The sequence below is a fragment of the Pezoporus occidentalis genome, unplaced genomic scaffold, assembly GCF_034315485.1.
Source record: "Pezoporus occidentalis ecotype Australia unplaced genomic scaffold, CSIRO_AGI_Poc_V1 ctg31, whole genome shotgun sequence".
Classification (NCBI taxonomy): Eukaryota; Metazoa; Chordata; class Aves; order Psittaciformes; family Psittacidae; genus Pezoporus; species Pezoporus occidentalis.
The window spans coordinates 1,597,277-1,613,607 of record NW_026915052.1 but is presented as its reverse complement, the minus strand read 5'-3'; the positions used below and the strand labels follow the sequence as shown (position 1 = coordinate 1,613,607).

Genomic DNA, 16,331 nt, shown 5'->3' with positions numbered 1-16,331 from the left:
TTCTGGCTGCTCTCTCCAGTTCAGTTATAGAGGCTTCTTCTATTTTGCTTTTATTTTAGTAGTTTCATTTTGTCTGGGTTTTTTTTATATTTCTGTGCAAACTTTAACTGTTATTGACATCATTAAGGCACTTTAATTATATAATGTGTCAGTCTTTTAGTGCACTATGCAGATGTTATTTCTTACAGTTTCAGCAGGAAGAGGGTATGATCCCTGCTTTTACTACAGGAAATAGTCCACAGAGTCTGTCCAGCACTGGCCTTGAATACAGCAACTTTCTTGTACCATTTAATTGTCTTTTTTGTAAAACAGTCTTAAAGTGTAAGAGCATACTGTATAATCTGCGCATGATATGTGACTTTTATTTTAATATGAGATGTATCACCATAGCTTTAAAACTGGAGATGGTTAGCAACTCTTTCCTTAACCACTGCCTTAACATAACGAGGCAGGTCACTTGTTCATTATAGGAGTGTGTTACAGTACAATGTTTACTATAATTTAGTGTCAAGTGTAAGCATTTATTGCTTAGGATAAATAGTTCTAATCTGAAATTGAAAACAAAGAAAGTAAATGCTGTTGTCACTGCTGAACCCATAAGAGGACACTGTGCCTTTCTTTCTAGCTAGAGACGAGTAGAAGCTTACAGGTATCCAGAGCACTGCTGTACCCTAAGGTTAAGAAGGGAGTCCTGTGACTGTTGAAACTTTTTCTGATCGACAGTTTCATTATTAAACAAAAGGGGACAACATCCTCTTGATGCTGGAGAAGACAAGTGCTACTCTGACCTCTTGCCCGTGTACTTCATACAGCCTAGCCCCAAATTAAACACTTCTTGGTTATATTTAGGAACTTCTATAATGTGAATTAAGTAACCTATATCCTTTAGATGACGAGTTCAGAGTATAACACAAAAATAAATACCGGCTGAACACAGACAGTGGTATGTATGTACGACATGCTGTGGTATATCTGTGCCTTAAGGTAACATCAAAACAAAGGCAAAGTTGATTCATCAGCAGTGTAGGTTACTCTTTTGGGTGGACATATGGACAGGAAAATTACCCCAGAAACACCATTTCTTTTCATGGGCCTTCCTTGTCTCAGATTTTTTAGCCTTTAAAAGGCATAAGATCATTGAATGCTTATTTCCATATAGGGGTATTTTATGACTCTGAGAAAACAAAGCATTTTTATTTTGAAGTATAGAGTAAGAACCTCTTCTTTCAAAGTCTCTCAGTTACATAGGTATGTTTACATCTACCTCTAAAGTATATTGTCACACTATATACAGCATTTGAATGGATACCGGAAAACAAAGCCTGTTTCTTTCTATAACCAAATATATCTTGTACTCAGACTAGTAACTCTTTTAGGAAATAACTTTCTAATTATGTCAGTTTTGTGAGCTGTCTTAAGCTTTTTTTCCTGTCCCTTCAACTTCTCTTTTCATCCTTCTAGATTTACATTTTTTATGGCACTCGGTCAAACGCTGAATTTGTGATCCACAGTGGTTTTTTCTTTGATAATAATTCACATGACAGAGTGAAAATAAAGCTTGGCGTGAGTAAAAGTGACAGGCTGTACGCTATGAAGGCAGAGGTCTTAGCTCGTGCTGGTATCCCAACGTAAGTAAAACACAATGCCATGGGTTTTTAAAACATTTCCAAAGTACATAGTGTCCAGTAGAGCACATATAAAGCTGTTCTATGATAGTTTTCTTCAGTGTAATATTTCTCCTGTTTGTATAGCAAATTATAGTTATTGTAATAACATTTACAGAAGTTCTCTGAGCTATATTATCATCTAATTTGGACAGTATATAAAGGAAAAAGCCTTTGCTTTAATAACCATTTGAACAAAAACAGAGTAAGGATTAATTTAAAGCAATCTGTGGGTTTTCTTTCTTTCCTGTCCCTTGCAGACATACTATGATGCTCAGTATGCGAACCACAGCATTTTCCTTTAGTCTTTTCAGTCTAGAGGGTACTGTTAGGAGCAGCAGACGTGAAACATTGCATTTTCATGAATTTATTACAAAAGCTGTATAAAAATAATTGTAAGTATAAAATTGTAGACATAATTGTTCTTTTCAGACACAGGTTAGGGAAGCTTTTTTCCAGTTAGAACTAGTATTACGGAATTTTTTAAAAGTTACTTTTGTAACAGTCCATTTGTTGTATACTTGTAAAGTCTTTTATGTTGAAATGAGTTCAAAGGTATGACATTTGATCTTACATTTACTGTTGTGTTTGTTTCTTTTATTAGTTCTAGTGTTTTTGCCTTGCACTCCACTGAGCCTCCAATCTCTGCCCAGCTTTTGGCTTTTCTTCGAGTGTTTTGTATGAGCGAAGGTAAGATGTTTTATAAAGATACCCAAACCAAATGTTAATAAGGTTATGTTTGTTTGTTATTTGTTTGTTTGTTATTGGCTTTGTGGTGTTTGGGTTTGTATTTTTTTTATAATGCAAGAATTTGATGGACATTTATATAAAACATTAAGCTGGAAGACTGGAGAAGTTGAGGAGTTGAGGTTAAAAAGGGATCTATAAACCGATGAGAAACTCAGTCTTTTGCCATGTTTCCTGCAGGAACATTTCAGTTGCATAGGCTGACATAGGCTATTCTGTAACTCCTAAAGCATGAGCTGATTATTTTTTTTATATGGTTTATTTGGCATTCTTTTAATCTCCCAGCCTGTTGTGAATGAGTGGGCTTTGGAGCTTGATCTTATAGTTCTTAGGTTTAACAATGATTCACAGAACAAGTTTATGTGAGACTTGGGGGTTTATATGCTTAAAATCATAGCATATTAGCCATCACTGCTAGAGTCACTTAGGTATGGTATTGGAATGTTCTGTACTGTAGGAGAAATATGAAAGAGACATGTCAAAGATGAGTATTTTAAGTATTTTTGTTAATTCATAATCTAAAACTAAGTTATGTATTTGCAAACTCTTTTCATAGTGTTTCTCTTATGTTAGTAGCTTGGGGAGGAATATATGTACAATTAATAAATATTCACCTAATTTTTGCATGTGAAACTTCTGGTTAAAAGTTAATAATAGCTGCTTGCTGGTTAGATGCAGTTTTGGAGGTTATAGATGTGACAGTGTTTCATGCCAGTGAATTTCCTTGCAGTTACGGATGCTGTGCACATGATGTGGATCTTAATACCAGTAGGAACACTGAATTTGTTAGATTTTACATGTGCTCTATTTGCTGTCTTTAACAGAAACAACCTAACTTATTTAGTGTTATGCCTTCACTGCATCCTATCACCCATCTTTTAGAATATAGTAAGTAAGAAACTGGAATAGGATAGTTCAGTTGCAGAGGACCTACAGCAATCATCTAGTCCAACTGCCTGACCACTTCAGGGCAGTAAATTCAAGTAAAGGAAGTTTTAGGATGCTGGTGAGGGGTGAATTTTGGCTCAGAGGACAAAATGTAGCTAGTGGACAGTTTAATAGCATCTCTCTGATGTGAATAAGCAGAGCACAATCATATGTCTTAAATACTGTAAAAGAAAACTGTTGAGAAACTACATGCAAGTGGTCTGTGAAGTTTGTGATAGCTGCTTTGCAGGAGTGAAATTCGGTAATTAAAAGATTAATGGAATTTGTGTAATGTCAAGGAGCTGCTAAGCATTTTCTGCTCTGTGTGAGGTTTATTTGACGGATGTCTTTTCTGACCAACTGTAGGGAGTTTCTGCTGCTGAAAAAGATTACCAAAACAACAGGGGGAAAAAAAATCCATTGCTATTTGCACACTCTGGCCGGTTCCTTTTATTATCAAAGTTCACTGAACTCTTTCAAGAATTGCTCTCTTGGCTTATCAAACATTATACAAGACACAGTCTTGCTGTTAGAGACTTATGCTGTGTTTCAGAGGCTATGATACATAAAGTATCTTTATTTCCATATGGAGCAGAAAGTCAGTCCATTTTCTACTAACTTCAAGACTTCCAGTTGTCTCTTCAAAGAGAACCCTAGAAATAACCAGCATCTCTGATAATTCTTAATTGAGGAGAGGTGTTTTTTTCTGTTAGCTGCTCAAAGATATACTATTAAAAATAAAGCTTTCTGCAGTTTGTCAACTGACGAATGATGAGATTATTTTTTAACAGATTGGTTTTATGCTTATTGCAGAAGAGCTGAAGGAACACTTGATAGGCGAGCATGCCATTGACAAAATCTTCACTCTGGGGAACTCTGAGTTTCCCATTAGCTGGGACAATGAAGTTAAACTTTGGACATTCCTAGAAGCCAGAGCATCCCTTCTCTTGAAAACCTATAAAACAACTGTGGAGGTAAAAATGTCATTATCATTACATGTAATTTAAATGTCTGAAATGTTCTGTGTTATGATTGTAGGAAAAGATATTTTGTCCCCCATCTTGTCTTTACAAACTTCAATCTGAATGTTAGCACGTAATTCATTCTGTACTTTTTAAACTGTAGAAGCAGATTTGAATTATCTAAGGAAAATCAAATCAGATTGCAAAAAGGAAAATCTTCTTAATGTAATTTTGTTAATGTATTTTTTTCTTTGATTCTCCAAGTAGAGGCTACTTGCTTTTTCTCTGCAAGTAAAATGGGGAATCAGTTTCAACTTGTCATCTACTAGTTAGGCTGCAGTTCTCCAGACTGCAAAGAAATGTGCTACTATTGCAAGCATATAAGTAAACCTAGATGTTTCATGTATTTGTGAAGTATCCCAACTTTGCTTGTTAACGTGTGCTGATCTGTGCGGAGAAATTTGGGGCTGCTTTATAAATTCTTGACAAATGTCACTGGGACTGCACGCAGACCCCCTCATTCATACATATATCCATTGGCTCAGCCTGAAGAACTTAGTGTTACTTACTGTTAACTCAAAGAAAAGTTGAGGATTTTTTTTTATTGTGTTGCTTCTTATTAACAGTCTTGCTTTTTCTTTTCTAACAGGATGATAGGTGCTTCTTGGAGACCCATGACCTTACTACACATGCGATAATGGCCATCAAATTGCGCTTAGGTGAAAAAGAGATCTTGGAGAAAGCAGTGAAAAGTGCAGCTGCTAGCCGAGAGTATTATACCAGACAAATGGCAGAAGGAGCTCCGCTTCCTAAATATGAAGAGAGCAATATTGCCTTGTTGGAGAACACTGTGGCAGACTCTAGACTCCCTATTGTGTTGAGAAACCTAGAAGATGTGGAAGAGCAAGAGGACTTAAAGATTGATGAAGCTATTAATGCTGAAGTCACAGAGAATGGGTTTGTAAATGGTGAAAACTCTTTATTTAATGGGACCAAATCAGGAAGCAAAATCCTAAATAAAGAGAAAAGCAACAGAGAGACTGGAGATGCCAAAGAATCTTCTTCAGAAAGTACTGATGAGGTTAAAGAATAGTCCTAACCTTTTACTTTCTTGTGAAATTAAATTAGCTGAAGTTTATGAACAGTGCATTTATGTTGATGTGTTTCTTTGTTAACATTTCTCTTTCTGCAGAGAAAAAATGGTTTTGCTGCTTTATATAAAAATGAATTTTTAAGTTATTTAAAAGATTTAGCATCCCTTTTTAACTAAGATTGCCATCTTGCTTTCAGGCAGAAACTGGGGAAAGAGGTGCCTTCGGAAGATTTTGCAGCCTTTTGTTGAACCAAATGTATTTTCTTCCTGGGGAAGAATTAAGCTCTTCTATCTGCTGTGCTTTTGTTGTTCTGTCACTCTGACTACCGAAATTAAAAGCTTGCTCTGCCTCCTGCCAAGAAAAGCAGAAGGCAGGACTGACTCGGTATTCAGCTTGATGGTGGGAAAGCAGTACAGCAGAAAGCTGGATAAGAGAATCAGAAACTTGGGAGACTGGAGGAAAACCTGTTTAAAATCAGGTGTGCCAGTCCAGAGAAAGGTAAGGTGGCAACCTTATGATTGGTAGTTTTAAATGTTGATGAGAATCCAAATTGTATACACTTAAAGCAATCTCTGAAGATTTCAGTTTACTTTGTCTCTTGTTTACTGTATAAAAATATCTCATCTTTCTTCTTCAGTCAGAGTTAGGCTGCTACAATACAACATTCACCAACTTTTAAAGGCTGACTTCTTTTTATTTCCAGGTGGTACTTTTTATTTACAAGGTTGGCAGTTGCTACTGGAGAGTTTGAAAGCAGATAGGCCAAGCCACGGCTTTAAACTGTAATGTTCAAAGTGAGGTCGCTTCCCAGCTGCTTCAGGTTTTCACAGCTAGCTAGAGATTTTCAAAGCTACACTTTTGACTAAAGCATTACTAAAAGGAAAATACAATTAATATTCCTATCTGCTGCTCCTTCCTTTCTCTGTTGTTGGATGTAACATTGAATGTGACATGGTTACCTGATCTTACTCAACTTATCTTTCGGTTAAGATATTAATTGATGCTCTTTTCTTGAAGGAAGTGACAGGCAGGCTAATACATTTTTGGCCCAAGTCCAGACCACAGCCAAGTCTGCAGTATGCTTTGCCATTTAGATTGCATCTCCATCTGATGCACATTTCTTGGAATACCTTCACAAGTTAAGGAGGTCTACTGTCTCGAGGAGTTTTGGTCAGCCTTGTACTATGTTTTGATTTCTAGATGGAAACAATACAATCATAGCACAGTGAAATACCAGAACAAGGGTAATTCCAAGGCTTGACTTTGAAATTACCGGGGTACTGGGAGAGAGGAAGGCGGAATATTTTTATTTTGTGGGTGAATGGAGAGGGCTATAAAGTGATTTAATTCTCTTCTCAATATTAAGGACTTTGTCTTTTACCTTTGTGTCCTTAAGTTCAAGATAATGCATAGAATGGACAAGCTTGGACAATTGTTTAAAGCTGTTGAAATTGTTAAGGTTGATGTTGCAACCTGCATATCCAAGATCAGTTGCAGTAAAATGTCTCTTGGCATATTCATGGTTTTATTAGATTTTGCTTCTTTGATACTGCAACTTGGAAATGTGTTTTTGCATAAATCTTTGGTGCAATACACATGATAAGTAGTGACTTTTGGGTTGTCATAGCAGTTTTGGTGTTCAGCTAGTATCAGTGTGGGGAAAATAGGAAGAAAAACTAGTTTTTTAAAGAATATTTCACTAAGAAGAATGGCACATTGCCATTGCACCTTGGATATTGCTTCACCACTAACAAGATGCTGGACCTGTATTTTTGTAACTGTATGCTGCCTTTGGTAGAATGTTATGAATTATTGTCTTGACAGTTTAAATGTCATACAAAAGTCATTACATTAAGGTTTTTATTAGGACCAATATTCCATTTCTGTTTCTGCCACTTACATTGCACAACATTGTACTAGATACTATGATGCAATTCTGAAACTAATCTTCCCTGAAAACTGTAACTGTAATTCAGAATTTAAATGCTTTGATTCAACCTGATACACTGTATTTTGTTCCAGTATTTGCTGATATCTATGGCTTAGCAAAGCCTGTGGTCACCACAGGACAGAATGTGTGAGTTTTCTCGAATAAAATATAGTTCTACCATGTCTACTGTAGTGAGTGTATTCCACAAACAAAACTCCTACCAGCTACCGCTATATCTTTTGGGGTCTGTGGGAGAGGAGTAACTGTCCAGGTACATACAAAGATTCAAGCAGAAATAGCTGGGGGGAAAGAAAAAAGAGTGATTCTAATAAACAGAAAAGGAAAGTGGTCTGTTAAGCACATGGTCAAATTCTTACTCTTCATCTGTTACTGTTATTTAGAAAAATATGTTGCACACAATAATAACAGTAATCTAATTTTGCAATTTGCATTTTTCCTCCATGCATGTAATGGTTTCTCAGAAGCACTAACCTAAAACTTAAGCTTTTGAAAACTGAGGTGGAAACAAAAAAAATTGGCACTGATGAGCCCTTATTACCATCTGTCATGAAAACAGACCTTTCAAAGCATTTTAAAGTTAACTTTCTTCATAATGTTTGGTTAAGAGACTGTTCACACTAATCCCAGGCTAAATGCCAAATCTTGCTTCTGTTTAACTAGCTATCTGAAGTATTCCTGTAAGAAAGACATCACTTGGATTTCTTGGACTGTTCTTCAGAAACAAAATGGGGGGGAGGAACCCTTTTGAATTTTACATGAACCTACCTACTGATGAATTATTTCCCTAACAACCCATAACTCCTTTAGCTCTGTCCTGCAAGATGATGGCCATGCAGCCCTGTTGATAAAGTCAAATATACAAAATGGAGCAACAACCTCCACTCTGAAAAAATGCTTTTAAAGTACGTAAATGCAACTTTAGCGCAAGTGCTGTAGCAAAGAAGAGCTGAGAGCCTTTTGGCTCTGGAGGTAAGATGGTTTAGAATCTTGGCTAAAATAAGTTGTGTTTTATTGGATATAAGGAGAAAATTCTTTCCTGTTAGGGTGGTGAGGCACTGGAATAGGTTGCCCAGGGAGGTTGTGAATGCTCCATCCCTGGCAGTGTTCAAGGCCAGGTTGGACGAGGCCTTGGGTGATATGATTTAGTGTGAGGTGTCCCTGCCCATGGCAGGGGGGTTGGAACTAGATGATCTTAAGGTCCTTTCCAACCCTAACTATTCTATGATTCTGTGTCGGTTAAAATAAGTATTCCTTCATTTGGACATCATGAAAAGGCAGTATAAACAGAAAATCTATGCAGCTCAACAATAGCTGCATTCTTGAGCCTAATTTGCCTTTAGAGAGGACTGATCATGATGGAGTCATGGAACTTCCATGTTTCAAAGGAACACTGGAAGACTTAGGTTTGGCAAGCTATTGTTCACATGTTGCTCACATGTTTAGAAACAGTATGTACTATCTGCTGCTGCCACTTCTATCACTCTTACTTTATTGAAAGGCATAGAATCATAGCATCATAGAATAGTTAGGGTTGGAAAGGATCTTAAGAGCATGTGAAGTAATTATGAAACATAATTAGAAGTGCTTCAGTCTGACACAATAAAGGTGCTCCTAAAATCTGTTTTTTTCTGATGGTATGGACTGAAAGCCAGTCCTTGCTATTTCTCACAATCTATGGCAGACGGGAGTGGTCAGAAAAAAAAATTGCTCTTTCAAATTTATCTGGTGAAGCAGCATCCATTTCTTTTTCTCTAGAAGCTTTTTAACTGATCCTTGAAGTCAGATATGACCCATGGCTTTCACATAATTACCATCTATATTTAATAGTTTCTAACATGCTTCCTTCTGAGTGCACTGCTTGCTATATGAACTACAGCATGGAAATTGGTGACTCATGGTTAGAAGAGCTTCCTTTGCCTTTCTCGGGTTCTACATCTACTTCCTGACAAATGCCACAAGTTTGGAAACTGAGGAGGCTTTTACAGTAAAAATACACAAAAAAAAAAAAAAATCATACTAAAAAAAAAAAGCCACAAATGGTCCTGGGTTCCTTGGGGTTTGTGTCTCCTTATGTCCAGTGGTGTGTTCAGTGTATTTCGAAACTGAATGAAAGACTGCTATAGAGTTAGTGTACATGACATGAACTTGAGCTTCAGTAACGTAAATGAAATCTGTACTTTATTTGGGGAAATTTTATACTTTATTTGGTGAAATTTCACCAAATGCCAAAGCACGCACCCTGCAGTACCAAGCAGAAACCAGAACACCCCCTTTTTAACATTTTTTGGTAGCCTTTTGCTGAATATGGATTGCTCTAGTACTTATACTCCTGGGTTACCAGTTAACAGGCTTTGAAATATGTTTGATTAAACTGTTTTGTGTGGCAGTATACATTGGGTGGTATATGGTGCTCATGTATTTCTAACGTGATTTTTGCCTATTGTTAGTCTCAAACAGTTATATTTTCAATGTACGTAGACATCAAACTTCACTTGCAAATTAAATAATATCTTTTTTTATCCACATTGGTAGCAGCATGAACTGAACCTAGCAGTTTACATAAGCAATCAAGTTGGTCGTCAGTGTTTGCATTGCCTAGAAAGTGTTGTACAGTCTGTACTGAAGGAGTTGGAAACCAAAAAGCATTTGACCAAAGCCTTTGTCTCTCCTGCTAGGAAGCCATACCAGCTGGAGCCGGTGCTGTTTTCATCATGAAAGTATTAAGCTAGATAGGGGAGAAAAGCAAGGAGGTGTCTTTCCTTAAGTGGAAAATAAAAGCTGGACAAGTGAACACTACGTAACTTGTCTCAGATGCAGGGATTGCTATGCTAAAGAATAAGAAATGTAGGAATAATTTCAGTGTGTGTTCAAAAAGAGTATCTCCAATTTGTACTGTAATTCCTGTGGATTTTTAATCTCACAATTAGATAAGTGCTTCACTTTCCCTAGGAACAGGTGAAAACATTCATTACAAACTGTTGTAATGAGTTAAACTTGTCAGTGAGGAACAGATAGATATAAGTGGCTGCTTACCTTGTCAGCACAGTTCTGAGGGCAGACTGAGTGCAGTCTGGGTTGGAGTTGCTGTTGCCCATTAACTTGCTCCTTTGCCATTTTGGAAGAACTACTCAGCACTCAGAGGTAAGGAGAGGCTTCATGAATCCCCCATGGAAAGGTTGTACAAACCCACAGAGAGCACTATGAAAAGAGAAGGTAGGATTGTACTCCAGACCCTCACCTGAAACATAGTATGTCTTGATTTAGCGACCTTTGTAATATTTTTGTGTGTAGAAATTATTATATAAAATTGATGAAGCATGGAAGAGGCTTTTGAGTCCGAGTCTTCCATCTTACCTTTACAATTTGGATAAATTAGGCAATCATTTTCCAATTAAATCCAATTCAGACATGGTAAAACAGGTAATGCAGACCACCACGACCTGTGTCTTTCAGCAGCTTAATGTGAATAGGAGTGAAACAGATCTGTAGCTCTTTGAGACTTGACTTTGCTTCTTCAGAAAGGTGTTTAAAATCTGCATGAGGATAGGGTATGAAATCTTGCATGTGTGAGCAATGCTGATTTCCTAACTGAATCACTATTACTTACGCACAGATTTAGACACCATTAGCTTTTTATTTATATTAAGCATATTTTGTTCTTGAAATAGAGGCTAGCTTGACAGCCCTGAGCCCACAAGTCATTTGTCCTTTGAATAGAATCAACAGGGGCAAGAAGCAAGTTTTCCTGCAGCATCCCACACATGGCAAGACTGAGAGTAGCTTAATGCTAGCCTAGTCCTTATTTCACTTACAGATGTTACTGGCCAGGTAGCCTCTTGCTCTGTGTCAGGCTGGTGCCACCTGCCCTTTCCCTAGATGCACTTGCTATCCATAGGAGAAATACTGGCTGTCCTCCTGGCTAATTTATCGGTGTTTGACACAGTGAGTGGAGGCTTTGTGTTGTGCTGCTGACTCAGATCTGTGCAAATGGAGTTTGGGGTTGGTTTTTTTTAAGCTTTCTTCTTGTGAATGCTGTTTGATTTAAATATTCTGCAGTTTGTTTCACATTTACAGAAGTTGTCTGTTTCTCCCGTCAGGCTGAAATTTGGGAACCGTGTGGGTGTCCTTCATCCAGTAATTGCTTTATGGTATGGGTAAAGGCAAATTTGTTTTCCTGTACTTGTTCACCATCTTCACTGTTGTTAATAATTCAGCCATGGCTCCTAATTTCAGCACTAATAAGTGGGGTGGTGTACAGATCTACGGTCCAAGAATAATGTGCTTAAAATTGAATGTCCATACACAACAGGCATGTGCCATCAGCCTCCTATGAACTACAAAGGAATTTATAGATTTACTTGAATATGCACTAGAAAGCCCTGTTGCCTTGCAGCAATTAATTCAAGTGATTGGATGCTAGGAATGGTTTATTATAATTTCTCACAGGTAGTAATTTATTAGGGTGGGTGTTTCTTTTGGCATATGTCAAGAAGGTCAGAGTTTATACTTTTTTGGACATTAACCTAGTCTTCTGAAACTCTGAAGTTCCACTTTTTGGTCATTAATTTCATACATGCTGAGATTGTGACAATTAACCCACTTAATAAAGGTCAAGTTTCAATTTTTTCCAATTTCTGGAACACTTAACTTTATTCCTTCTTGAAAATGGGCAGATACAGAATGATAAATAGTTATTAAATGAGAACGAAGATGTAGTTCTGCTGTCAAGATACTATTGAGCAGTTAGTAACAAAAGGACCAGAACTGCAATGGAATTGAAATGAAAGGAATAGCCTTAAACAGACTACAGGAAAATGAAATAAAAAGGTATAGATCACAGTAAGCTGTTTAAAATCATTTCCACTAGCATCCTTGCTAACTTATTCTACCTTAGCTTCTAATTATGCAAATCCATAATTTGTCCCTTTTAATTATTTTCAGGTACATATATGTTTTTTTTTTTCTACAGCTCTAAAACAGAATCTAACCACAGCTGAAAGGCATAAGCAAGCAAAGTGAATAAGGAAATGATGGTGATGTTTTCACATGGCCAAAGCCTAGCTGTACTGTATTTTAATAATACCTGGATTTCAATGGGCTACAAGATTAGATAAAAAATAAACTCCTGGTTCTATGTAGTTGCATCACTTCCTAATGGATACATTTCTAGGTTGGTTCTGCCACTTCAAAATTAGAACTGAAGAATGCTGTCATTTTTGAAACCTCTGAAAAGTATCTATCAAAAAGCATATTTAGTAATTTCAAATCGTATCATCCATTGAAGAAGTGTTTGCAGATGAATCAGACGTAGTAATTTTCTATGTTAATAAAAACATTGAACTTCTAGTATTATGCCAGTGCCAAGTGACTTTTGGACACCTATTCTTGGCGTACATTTTTCAGTAGTTTTTAGGTATCAACTAAGATAGTGAATCCTGGAGCATTACTGCAGCAGTTTTATAGGTTGATGCTGAACACTATAACGTAGGAATAATAACCAAATCTTACAAATTATAATAATATAGATTGAAAAGAATAGTGCTTCCTGTAAAATTTTGTCATGAAGTAATGCAAGTACTATTACCCAAACCTTAGACAGGGAGGTATCATTGTCACAAATTCTCAGTCCTGTTCCGTGGAAGCTGCAGCTTCTGACCAGGCTCACTTCAAGTACAGATGTACAAAGTGTGTGGCAGTATTAACACAGGCACCGGCATAATCACACAACATTTATATTCTAATATTCTCACTCAAGATTAGATTAAATTATTTCCCCCCATAAAAAAGTGTGGCTTTTGAGTTTAAAACACTGAAATACAGTTTGGCATTGGTGTGGCTTATTTTTCATGGGAAAGGTTTAGCTTTTGCTTTAAAAACTTGCATTGTCCCCAGAGGATTTTACACACACACACACACACACACACACACTCTTGAGGTACTCTCTGCCCCTTCTCCCTTTGAGAGGAGTTATTAACCTGTGCTAATGCTGTCTAAATGCTCACCAGTTAGGAGTAATACTTGTGGGACAGATGATTTATAGCCACTTGATTCAAAAGATTTTCAGCTAAAGCTAAATAATAATTTCAAATGATCAAATATCATCTGCCACAAGAAGCAAATACACGGCACAGCGATAGTTACCAAGCTTACTCTCAGCAAAGTATGTTAATCTTTTCCTCAGTTTTACTTTTGGGAGTAGTAATACTGTCTGACAGAGCAGTTCACTCATCTTAAGCTGAGTTTCAAGACGCAGCAGCATTTTTCCATAGTGAAATGAGGTTCAACAGGTAGAACTTCAGCCTAAAAATAACGTGCAGTGTTGAGATGGACCTCATGATTTTGCACAAGAAATTAGCTAGCCTTTTCCTCTTCTTTCTCTTTATTAAGAAAGCTATTTTTGTTGTCCACACTGGGCAACTGTATAAAAATAGGCAAGTTTTATATCTTGGCAGGATTAAATGAGAAGTATGTATGTCTTTTTTCATATCCTTGAATATCAAAACAAGACAAGCCTATTTAGGAACTAGAATTTTATTGCTTAACATATATTTGCATCATGCAGAGAAGGCATTCACTTTCATGGCACGTTTTCTCCCAATGGTTTCCAAATGCCTCGCAGCTCTCACAAAGCTGAATTTCTGCAGTATACTTTTCTGAGATGAAGGAGCATTATTATGTTTTCTGACATGAAGAAGGGGCTACAATAGGGTGGCAGAGCCTGAATCTGTGGCCCTGGTCATGAGAAATGGTTTTGTTAAATGTTTTCAGGATCAAGTGAAATAGTTTTGTGAACAAACAATAAGATTGTTTCTAGAAAGAGAAAAAGATGTGCCTGCTATTTGTTTAGCAAATGCTAAATAGAAGGAATAGAAGATCATTAAGCATTGGGGGTTTTTTCTCCCTAGCCGTGGACTGGGGGGAGAAAGGAATGTTGCAACAGTAGTGCTAAGCCTCCCACGAGAGAATACATAATGGTACAGTCTGGTCAGCCTATTTCTGAAAAGATATAAAGAGTAAAATACAGACAACAAAAGCCAAAGTGGAGCTTCTGCATGAAAGAGCCTCTGAAGACTTTAAGGTAACGAGTGGTTGTGATACAGATACACAAAGTAACAAAACGCAGTGTAGGGGAAAGCATAGTTCATTGATTTGGTGACAAAAGTGTTCTCTCTCAAATGTGTTGGTCTAAACTGCACAAATATGCAGGAAAGTGTGAGATTTAGCATGTCTTCCTCATGCAGAAAACTTCTCAAAATGTTGGATCTGTCAAAACATCCTATTTTGATGTTTCAAGGCTGATTTGTTAAAGGAACAAAACATGGGCAGTGACGCAGTCTCTTTGCACTTCCCTACACGTTACTTAAGTACTTAAATTACTTAAATGTCAAGTGTTAAGAGTTTCACAGAATTATAGACAGGTTTGGATTGGAAGGGACCTTAAAGATCATCTAGTTCCAGCCCCCTGCCTCTTGTTGGTCATCTTCAAATCTGAGAAAATTATGGAAAGCTCAAAGAACGCTGAGTCCCATGATGACAGTCACCAGCCAGTTAGTGCCCTGCTTTAGGGACAGACCTTTACTATCTCATGCATGCTTATGCAGAAAATCCATGTACAGACAGCAGCTCATGGTTAGCCACAAGGGCCAGAAGAAAAACATGCCTCTTTGTTCACAAAAGCAACTTACGTTTAAAATCTCTGATTTAGGCTTGAAATGACCTTTTAAAAAGACCCTTTTCAAAGACCCTTTTAAAAAACTTCAACCCATTTCTTTGAAATACTGAAGTAAAAGATTCAAAATTATCAGTATCTTAATAGTTTTTTACCCTCTGCTGCAAATGGTCAGGAATGAGTTTTATTGCAAATTGAAGAACAAACTAGGATCTGAATAGGAAAATTTCTTTCAGGTACAGCCCTAGACTCATTCATAGAATCATAGAATAGTTAGGGTTGGAAAGGACCTTAAGATCATCTAGTTCCAACCCCCCTGCCATGGGCAGGGACACCTCACACTAAACCATTACCACTTTCTCAGCCTGTCTTCATACAGGAGGTGCTTCAGTCCCCTGGTTGTCCTCATGACCCTCCTCTGGACTTGTTCCAACAGTTCCATGTCCTTTCTATGTTGAGGACACCAGAACTGCACACAATACTCCAGGTGAGGTCTCACAAGTGCAGAGTAGAGGGGCAGGATCACCTCCTTCGACCTGCTGGTCACGCTCCTTTTGATGCAGCCCAGGATACAGTTGGCTTTCTGGGCTGTGAGCGCACACTGAAGCCGGCTCATGTTCATTTTCTCATCGACCAACACCCCCCAAGTCCTTCTCCACAGGGCTGCTCTGAATCTCTTCTCTGCCCAACCTGTAGCTGTGCCTGGGATTGCTCCAACCCAGGTGTAGGACCTTGCAATTGGCTTGGTTAAACTTCATAAGGTTGGCATCAGCCCACCTCACAATCATGTTAAGGTCCCTCTGGATGGCATTCCTTCCCTCCAGCGTATCAACTGAAATCTTCTCAACCATCTCTGTGTAGGAGCACCAGGGGCAGTCTGAAAGACAGAGAACCCCATACTGACCCAATAAAACATAATTGACTGCTGACACTTCATACTATAGCAAAGAAGCCAACAAACTGAGGAGGAGTCTGAAAAAGCAAAGCATTGGTTTCCTGTCTCAGATTTCTGTTAAAGGAAATAGACAAAATTAAGAAGATAATCAGCTCTCCCTAAGATTACAAGCACCCTCTCTCACCCTAAGATTACAAACAGATTCAGATTGAGGGATAAAGGTAGAAACTTATCCCATGGGCTGGTAATTACGCAGTTCTCCAAGGAGCAAGGTTTTTGCATTGCTTTTGATGCTTTTTCTATGCGCAACAGAATGGAAGTTCAGTGGTCTCAGCTGGATTTCCTACATTCCTCGAAAGACCAGTCAGACCAAGTCTTTGATAACAGACTCATCAGTTTGGCAATATGGAACTTGAGGAAGT

At 37.7% G+C, this 16,331-nt stretch overlaps 1 protein-coding gene across 3 annotated transcripts in view; it reads left to right on the top strand.

The window, feature by feature from the left end:
• SETD3 (SET domain containing 3, actin N3(tau)-histidine methyltransferase) overlaps window positions 1-7,506 on the top strand; it is a 61,278-nt gene extending 53,772 nt beyond the window's left edge. For all 3 annotated transcript variants that reach the window (XM_062627878.1, XM_062627876.1, XM_062627877.1), the window contains 4 exons: window positions 1,462-1,628; window positions 2,269-2,354; window positions 4,152-4,312; window positions 4,950-7,506. In XM_062627878.1, coding sequence (XP_062483862.1) covers window positions 1,462-1,628; window positions 2,269-2,354; window positions 4,152-4,312; window positions 4,950-5,393 — 858 coding nt within the window. In that variant the 3' untranslated portion in view covers window positions 5,394-7,506. The remainder of the gene's footprint in view (window positions 1-1,461; window positions 1,629-2,268; window positions 2,355-4,151; window positions 4,313-4,949) is intronic.
• The last annotated feature ends 8,825 nt before the right edge of the window (window positions 7,507-16,331 follow it).